Below are 8271 nucleotides of genomic sequence, written 5' to 3'. Positions count from 1 at the left end.
GGCGGCCTGGAGGTGTACCCGCCCGGGTGAAGACATCCCGAGCGCCTCCAGCTCAACGTTGCTTTAATTAGCTAATTGATTAATCGCCAGAGGAGCGCGCTGCAGAGAACCCTCCGCCGTGGCAGACACCCAGCAGGGCGAGGGGGCGACGGCAGGAGCTCCCGTCCCGGGAGAGGGACGCCATTTATTACACGATTTAAACCCAAATACAAAACGGGGGCGGAGGGGAGGCGAAGAGCGTCTGAGCCGGGAGGGCGGCAGCCCCCCGGGGCGCGGGATCCCTCCGGCCCCGCTAGCTGGAGGCCGCCTGCTCTGCCTTCAGCACCTCCGCGGCGGGAGGCTGGGGAGCCTCGTGGGCTGGGGGAATCTCATCCTGCATCTTCACGGCTGGTGGCTTGGTCAGTGTGGCGTAGATGCCCAGGGCCTGGTGGGGGGGACAAGAGAGCCATGGAGCAGGAGAGGAGAGGGCCAGGCCCTCACCTCCCTCGGGCAAAAGCCAGGGTCCCCCCGGCCACACCGACCTGCGTGACCATGCTGGTGACGTCCCCGGCGTTGGCAGGCAGCAGGAGGGTGTTGGAGTCTTTGGCGAGCTTGGAGAAGGCGCTCACGTACTGCTCCGCCACAGAGAGCGAGGCCGCGGCGCTGCCGTGCTGGGGACAGAAGGACAACGCTCAGCAGCGAGCCGCGCACCCCCCCGAGCCCACCCGTGCCCCACCGTGCCCAGCCCCGGCTGGCAGCGGCCCCCGCGACGGCAGAACGCCGACGCCGCCGGGCTGCCCCAAGCCGCTGCCGCTCACCTGCTGCGCCAGGGCGGCTGCCAGGAGCTGAATGGCCTCCGCCTTGGCCCTGGCCTTGACCAGCACAGCGTTGGCTTCTCCTGCAACAAACCACAGCAGGACGCGCATCAGAACCGCGGCAAAGCGCTTGCAAGGGGCAAATCGGGACAGTTTCAAGGAGCAGATCGGGACGATTCCAGGCGCGCAGAGCCTCCTCTTCTCCGGGCTGCAGCCCCGGCGGGGCAGGATCAGCGCACGGAGGGAGCCGGGCCCGCAGACGGCGACGCGGTCTGCTCCCAGGCAGCAGCACCCCTCGGCGCGGAGGGCTACAGACCCCCCAAGCCCCGCAAGCTCTAGCCCAAGGCACTACCAGCAGCTTTGTTGATTTGTTCAGCCTTTTCAGCTTCCGACGCCAGGATCTGGGCCTGCTTCTGCCCCTCGGCCACGTTGATCGCCGACTCCCGCGTCCCCTCCGACTCCAGCACCATCGCCCGTTTCCGCCGCTCCGCCTCCACCTGTGAACACGGGTCAGACGCCAGCCTGCCACAGTCACGATGAAGAAACCCCTTCCGTGGGGCAAGCGCAGCGAGGACACGCTCCTGCGTCCCACCGGGGCACGCACGGCTTCGCAGAGGGTGAGAACACAGCTACACAACCCCGCGCGGTGCCCGGCGAGGGCTGGTTCTGCTCCCCACGCCGCACAGCCCTCTGTGGCCTGGTCCACACCGAACTGGGCAGCCGCTCCCCGCTTCTCCCCTTCCAGCCCGGAGAGCTGGCGCCTGGCTTTTCCCAAGGGGAGACCTCCAGCTCTGGGGTTTGCTTCCTACAGAGCCTTAAAGCGAGCTGGCAGGGCTTGCGTGCACCAGGCAGGGGCCACCGCTGCCGAAATAGCGCCAGGAATTATTTATTCGACAGCTCTACGTTTGCCAGCGGGCTTCCCTCACTGCGGGAGGACCCAGTGCTGCCCGCTCTGGACGGAGAACCACCACGCAGAGGAGAAGGGGAGCCTGCCCTCTTGTTGCAGGTCGCCCTCCCGGAGAACCAAACCTGCATCTGCATGGATTCCTTCACGCGCGGGGGCACATGGATGTCCTTGATCTCGTAGCGCAGGCACCGGATGCCCCAGTAGTCCGAGGCCTGGTTGATGGCATCCACGATGTTGGCGTTGAGGGACTCCCGCTCCTGGGAGGCACAAAAGAACCGGCAGAGAGCAAAGAAGAGGCACTTAGCATGAGACAGGGCTCAGGAGGGAAACAGACATCTCCCCTCACAGGCCAAGGTCAGCCATGAAAAAACATCTTTGCAGGCGTAAAGCAGGGTCAAGTGCTTCCCACGTCTCTTGAAAGGGTCACTGTGTCCTAGGGCAGGCAGCCCCCCCGACCAAAACAGCGGGGACACAAACACCTGGCATACACCTGGATACAGACATCGTCCAGGAGTGCCAACAGCTCCTGCTTCTGCCCAGCAGACGCAGCACAAGGGGTACAGCCTCCCCCGAACAGGGTCAGCCAGGACACTGGTCACCAGGCCTGAACGAAGAGTCACCGACTCAGGAGAAACGCAGCCGGACCGGGTGGGTCCGGGCACACGCCACCCCTCACCCCTTCCAACCAACCCAGGGAAGGCTGAAAAATCGCTCCTAAAAAAAAGAAAACAACAAAACAAGACCCATCTCCACAGGTTCACTAACAGGTCAACTGAAACAGAAGCTGGAAGCCCTCCAAGCAGAGGGTGTTTTGCTGCTAAGCCTGGCCGTGCAGACCGCCCCAGGGTTTCGAGCGACGCCGGCAGCTCCGTGATCCACCTCCCCAGCTCACCCGAAAGACTCTGTCGAGGGAGAGTTTCCCCAGTTCAGATCTCATGGTGGTCTGGGCCAGCTGCGTCACTGCATACTCCGGATCTTCCACCCCATAGCTGGCCTGGAGAGCAGAAGCAAAAAGCAAAGTCGATGGCAGTGCCGAGACGGAACCTGAACGGGGCAGGACGGGCAAACACAGCACTCAGACGAGAAACCTGCCCCAGAGACCCCTGCCGAGGGAAAGCAGAGTCCAGAGCCTCAGGAGGGATCGGGGTGCCCAGTCCACCCGCCCCCCAGGGCGCAGCAAAGCCTGGCATAGGCCGAAGCGCGCGTCGTGTAGAGATGGGATCCCGCAGAGGCAGGCGAGCGGTGCCCAAGGGGCTGCTGAGGGGCCAGGGCTGCGGGGGGCACATGCAGACCGTGCTGGGCGCAGCCACGGGGGCCGCAGGCTTGACGCAGGGCGAGGGTCGGCGCAGCGGGGACGGTACCTTGTAGGGGTCCATAACCCGCAGGTAGAGCACGCCGTCAATCTGCAGGGTGACGTTATCTGCCGGGAGAGAGCAACGCGGCAGTGAACACCGCAGCAGCACAGACAAAATACGGCAGCCCCCTCTCCCGCGACAGAACTAGCAGAGCTGGGCAGGGTCGTCCCTGTCACAGAAGAAATCTGATTAACTATATTCTTCTCTCTGAACAGTCTCGTTCGGCATCAGCGGCTTGGCGTTAGCAGCTGAAGTAGCTGAAACCTCAGGCCACAAGGGCTGGCCAAGCGTAAACTTTTTGATAAAACTAACGCTGCCAACAAAGAACTCCCTGAATTCAGCAGATACGGGTGGACCAACGGGACGATTCCAAGAGAATGCAGTAAGTTCAGAAGGCGGCCAGCCCAGCAACAGTGAAAACAGTAAGAAACCAAGAGACCGGTGACCAGAATTAAGCAACTGGACCTGGGGATCGGCTGACGGGCGGTGCGGGTGTAACTGAGGGGTGTGAACTGGGGTAGGGATCCCTCTCCTGAGGCTCCCAGCTCGAGCTGTAACCTAAAAACTAATGAAAGACTAATTGGAAACCTTCACTCGGACTCTGCATTCTCAGTGGGATTCTGACCCTGTTGCAGTGGCCGGTGTGCAGAAATCTGTCACAGGCCCTTTCCTTCCTGGTGTCAACAGCATGGCACTGAAGAGAGACTGGTTGAAACAGATCTCCTTATCTAAAAGGCTTTGTAAAAAGGACTTTGAAGCTCCCTAGTAAACACCACATTTTGACACTTCAACAGACAAGTCGCAGGTCTCCAGATCAAAACATTTCATACTGTAGTTATCTTCACAAATAAAGATTTCAGAGGAAAAAAGCAAAGCAAACCAAAAATCTTAGCACTGGAACTGTAACAGAGCTGTCCATTAACCTGATCCAAAACTTTTTTTTACAGAGGTTTTTTGTGGTTCAACACAGGAAAACACCTGACAAATGGATTCCTGCCCAGGTGCAACCCAGCAAGGAAGGGCAGCCGCAGCCCCGAGAGGGCAGACAGGACCTCCCGGAGTGGACACAGTGGCAGGAGTGCAGCCAAGACCGGGTCCCAGCGCATGGCTGAGCACAGAAGCCTGGGACAATTTCTGCCCCTCCAGCATTGTCCCTTGTTCACCCCTGACGCAGAACACGTGTTATGCGTTTGCATGGCAAGGTTTTGGTACTGGGGGGGGGCTATAGGGGTGGCTTCTGTGAGAAGCTGCCAGAAGCTTCCCCCATGTCTGATAAAGCCAGTGCCAGCCAGCTCCAAGATGGACCCACTGCTGGCCAAGGCCAAGCCAAGCAGCGACAGTGGCAGAGCCTCTGTGATAACATAAATTTAAGAAAGAGAAGAAAAAAAAATGGGGAGGTGAGACAGGAGTTAGAGAAAGGAGTGAGACGATGTGCGAGAAACAACTCTGCAGACACCAAGGTCAGTGAAGCAGGAGTGGGGAGGAGGTGCTCCAGGCACCGCAGCAGACAGCCTTCCCTTGCAGCTCGTGTTGAAGACCACAGTGAGGCAGGCTGTGCACCTGCAGTCCGTGGAGGTCCACGGTGGAGCAGATCTCCACCTGTAGCCTGTGGAAGGAACCCCATGCCGGAGCAGGGGGATGCCTGAAGGAAGCTGTGACCCCGTGGGGGGTCTGCACTGGAGCAGGCTCCTGCCAGGACCTGAGGACCCGTGGAGAGAGGAGCCCACGCCGGAGCAGGTTTGCTGGCAGGGCTTGTGACCCCGTGGGGGACCCACGCTGGAGCAGCCTGTTCCTGGAGGACTGCAGCCCGTGGAAGGACCCACCCTGGGGCAGTTTATGAAGAGCTGCAGCCCGTGGGAAGGACTCACGTTGGAGAAGTTTGTGGAGAACTGTCTCCCGTGAGAGGGACCTCACGCTGGTGCAGGGCAAGAGTGTGAGGAGTCCTCCCCCTGAGGAGGAAGGAGTGGCAGAGACAGCGTGTGATGAACTGACCATAACCCCCATTCCCTGTCCCCCTGCACCGCTCGGGGAGAGAGAAAAAGGAGTGAAGTTTCCAGGAAGAAGGGAAGGGTGGGGGGAAGGTGTTTTAAGACCTGGATTTATTTCACACTATCCTACTCTGATTTGATTGGTGATGAATTAAACTCCCTTGTCTTGACCCTTGAGCTTTTCATCATTTTTACCTCTCCCTGGTCCAGTTGAGGAGGGGGAGCAATAGAGAGGTTTTGGTGGGCACCTGGCATTTATCCAAGCCAAACCAAAACAACAAGGGAAGGGGCAGGACGCCAAAGCTGTTCCTTACCGAGGGTGACAGCGGACTGCTCTGGGACGTTAATGACGATTTCTTTGAGACTCTGCACGTACCGAATCCGATCGAGCAGAGGGATGAGGAAGTTCAAACCCTGGGAAAAGGGCAGGATTAGATGGCTGAGACCTCTGATCTGGGATTCTCCCCCCCCCCAAGACAGCTCAGCCAGACTAGAGAGAGCTGTGCAAACAAAGCCCCAGCAGGCTACACGCTGCAGATGCTGCAGGCAGAGCAGACATGCTTTGCGTGGTGGGGGGAATTCAGGTTTCTCAGTGCGTTTAACACCCCACCAAGGCGAATCAGTCTACAGACAGCCAAAAGGATTGCAACTGGAAGGATAAGCACACCGCCCCCTGAATCCTCGCGCAAAGGACGTGCCTCGCTACAGCTTTAGGAACCTGCTGAATCCAGGAGGGGAGAAAAGCGGCTCCTTACAGGCTCGAGGATTCGGTGGAACCTGCCCATCCTCTCCACCACCCAGGCCTCCTGCTGCGGCACAAAGAGCACCCCGACATTCACGGGCAGGCCGGAGCTCCAGCGGCGCGGTGCCGCGGCCAGCCACACCGAACGCTTCAGCTGCTGGGAGCGCTGGACAAACGACAAGGAACAGGTCGGAGAGCGGCCGCCGGCACCCGGGAGTGCAGCACTGCCTCTGCTCGCCCATCTGGCCCTGACACGCCAGCGGTGAGGGGACACGGGGTATCCTCACGGCGCTGAGACACCCGTCCCCACAGGGGTGGGGGGGGCTCAGCTCCGGGCTGGGGCTTTTCCCACATCTCCCCTTCTCCCACATCTCCCCTTCTCCCACACCGCGACGCGGGGGAGGGATGAACCTTCCCTGACACCGTGAGGACAAGGAAGGTGTGAAGGGGGGGTGTCTATTCTGCCCTGTAACCTGGTCAGACTCCCTCTTCCCACGCTTCTCCCCCACCTCGGCCCCAGGGCCAGACCCTCCTGCAGTCCCTCCCTCCCCAGGGGCTCTGGCTACCTCCTGGGCCACCCCAAGGACCCCCAAGGACCTGCTGCCCCGGGCGCTCCCACCCCAGCCTCCCACCTAACCCTCCTCTCCAACCCTCCCCAACTCCCATCTCCCACCTAACCCCCCCCTCCAGCCACCCCCAGACCCAGCCTCCCACCTAACCCCCCCCTCCAACCCCCATCTCCCACCTAACCCTCCCTCCAGCCACCTCCCAGCCCCAGCCTCCCACCTAACCCCCCCTCCAACCCCCCCCAGCCCCAGCCTCCCACCTAACCCCCCCTCCAACCCCCCCCAGCCCCAGCCTCCCACCTAACCCCCCCTCCATACCCCCCCCGGCCCCAGCCTCCCACCTAACCCCCCCTCCATACCCCCCCCGGCCCCAGCCTCCCACCTAACCCCCCCTCCATCCCCCCCCCGGGCCCCAGCCTCCCACCTAACCCCCCCTCCATCCCCCCCCCGGCCCCAGCCTCCCCCTTAACCCCCCCTTCAACACCCCCCCTCCCCGACCCAGCTTCCCCCTTAACACCCCCCCAGCCCCCCCGGGCCTCCACAGCCCCCCGCGCCCACTCCTCCTCCTGCACCCCCGACCCCACCTGCACCAGGCCGAAGCCGGGCCCGGCCCTGCGCGCCGCCCGCGCCAGCATCGCTCAGCCACCCGCCCGCCCCACTCCGCGCCGCTGCCAACCCGGAAGGGCTACCCGGAAGCCCCGCCCCTTCCGGGTGCGCCGTCCGGGGCGGTCCGTCCCGCCGCCGCGGCCGCTGCCTCCCGGTTCCGCCCGCCCCCCTGGGAAGCGGCCGAGGCCCGGCGCTGGGTGTCCAAACGGGCGTTTATTAAATTAGAAACTGAACGGGAGCAGCGCGGCGCAGCCTCCCCCTGCCCCGCCGGCGCCGCCGCCCTCGTCCCTCTCCCCACCGCGGGCTCGCAGGGGCGGCCACCGCCAAGGCCGCGGCAAAGGCTCTCCGGGTCCGGCTCCACATCCTCCAGCCGCTGCCCCTCTCCCGAGCGCCGGGCCCCCCGCCCACAGCCCGCTCCTGGGTGCCGCCCGCCCAGACAGCGCGAGGCTTGGGGCGGGGGGGAGGCGGTGCGAGGGCAAGCCCCGCAGAGCTGGTGCCCAGCAAGCCTCGGCCTCTCCTGGGGATTTTAACGCTTCCACAGCCCCAGGTATCCCCGTCCCCACAGCCCTGCCCCGACCCGGGCAGCCCCGCGTTGTCAGGGGCCTCACCCGGCACCGGCGGGCCTGGGGGGAAGAACAGTACAGCACCTCTGATCCCCTACGCTCCCAGCAACAATAAATACTAATAAATACAAATTTCTTCCACACTTTCTGCTGCCAGCACTGGGAGCAGTGTGGGCAGCCTCACCCGGAGCCCCGCACCCCAACTCCTCACCCCCCGCCACGACTCCAGCCAAGTCCCCAAGCCAGGAGCAGCACTGCCAGAGGCTTGGGCATGTCCCTGGAGCACTGGGCTGCTCCCCAGCCCCTGCCCCTCCTGGCCAAGACCCCTCGGCGCAGGGCATGGGCACGGCGTGTGGGGAGGGCGATGCTTCGAGGTGGTGCTTGCTTGCCAGCCCGTTACTCATCTCTCCCCCGAGGTGCTGGGCTGGAGGCTCCCCGGTGGCCCTGGGGGATGGAGAAGGTCAGGCCCGGGGCGAGTAGCAGGGGTTCCTCGGCATCTCCGTGAAGGACTTCAGTTCGTAGGGGATCCCCGAGTCGACCTCAATTGACTTGCGGGAGAAAAGCAGCCGGATGTCGTCGTGAAGGTAGATCTTCCCCGACTTGGAGCTGTGGAACCTGAGCAGAGACAAGAGCAGGGCGGAGGAACCTCAGGCTCCCAGGCAAGGGGCAGGACAGCCTTGGTGGGGGGCACGACCCCCTCGCCTACGTTAGCCCCTGGTCAAGGTGTCCACGTTCCAGCTGCCTCCAGAG

General features: G+C 62.9%; 2 protein-coding genes across 4 annotated transcripts in view; both read right to left on the bottom strand.

Moving 5' to 3' along the window:
- Nucleotides 1–154: 154 nt before the first annotated feature.
- On the bottom strand, nt 155–7033 carry STOML2 (stomatin like 2). Its single transcript, XM_075411595.1, has 10 exons — nt 6937–7033; nt 5800–5952; nt 5359–5458; nt 3063–3121; nt 2594–2695; nt 1824–1958; nt 1147–1291; nt 798–877; nt 522–650; nt 155–424 (listed from the first exon to the last, which is right to left on the bottom strand). Exons 1-10 carry the CDS (start codon nt 6985–6987, stop codon nt 293–295), a joined length of 1086 nt encoding a protein of 361 aa, XP_075267710.1. The 5' UTR covers nt 6988–7033; the 3' UTR covers nt 155–292.
- Nucleotides 7034–7192: 159 nt separating this feature from the next.
- The window catches only part of ATOSB (atos homolog B), a 38434-nt gene continuing 37355 nt past the window's right edge, over nt 7193–8271 (bottom strand). For all 3 annotated transcript variants that reach the window (XM_075410620.1, XM_075410621.1, XM_009942681.2), the window contains one exon: nt 7193–8136. In XM_075410620.1, the coding sequence (XP_075266735.1) occupies nt 7983–8136 (154 nt within the window). In that variant the 3' untranslated portion in view covers nt 7193–7982. The remainder of the gene's footprint in view (nt 8137–8271) is intronic.

The sequence above is a fragment of the Opisthocomus hoazin genome, chromosome Z (genome assembly GCF_030867145.1).
Source record: "Opisthocomus hoazin isolate bOpiHoa1 chromosome Z, bOpiHoa1.hap1, whole genome shotgun sequence".
Classification (NCBI taxonomy): Eukaryota; Metazoa; Chordata; class Aves; order Opisthocomiformes; family Opisthocomidae; genus Opisthocomus; species Opisthocomus hoazin.
The sequence above is the reverse complement of the archived record's forward strand: the minus strand, read 5'-3'. Positions and strand labels throughout refer to the sequence as shown.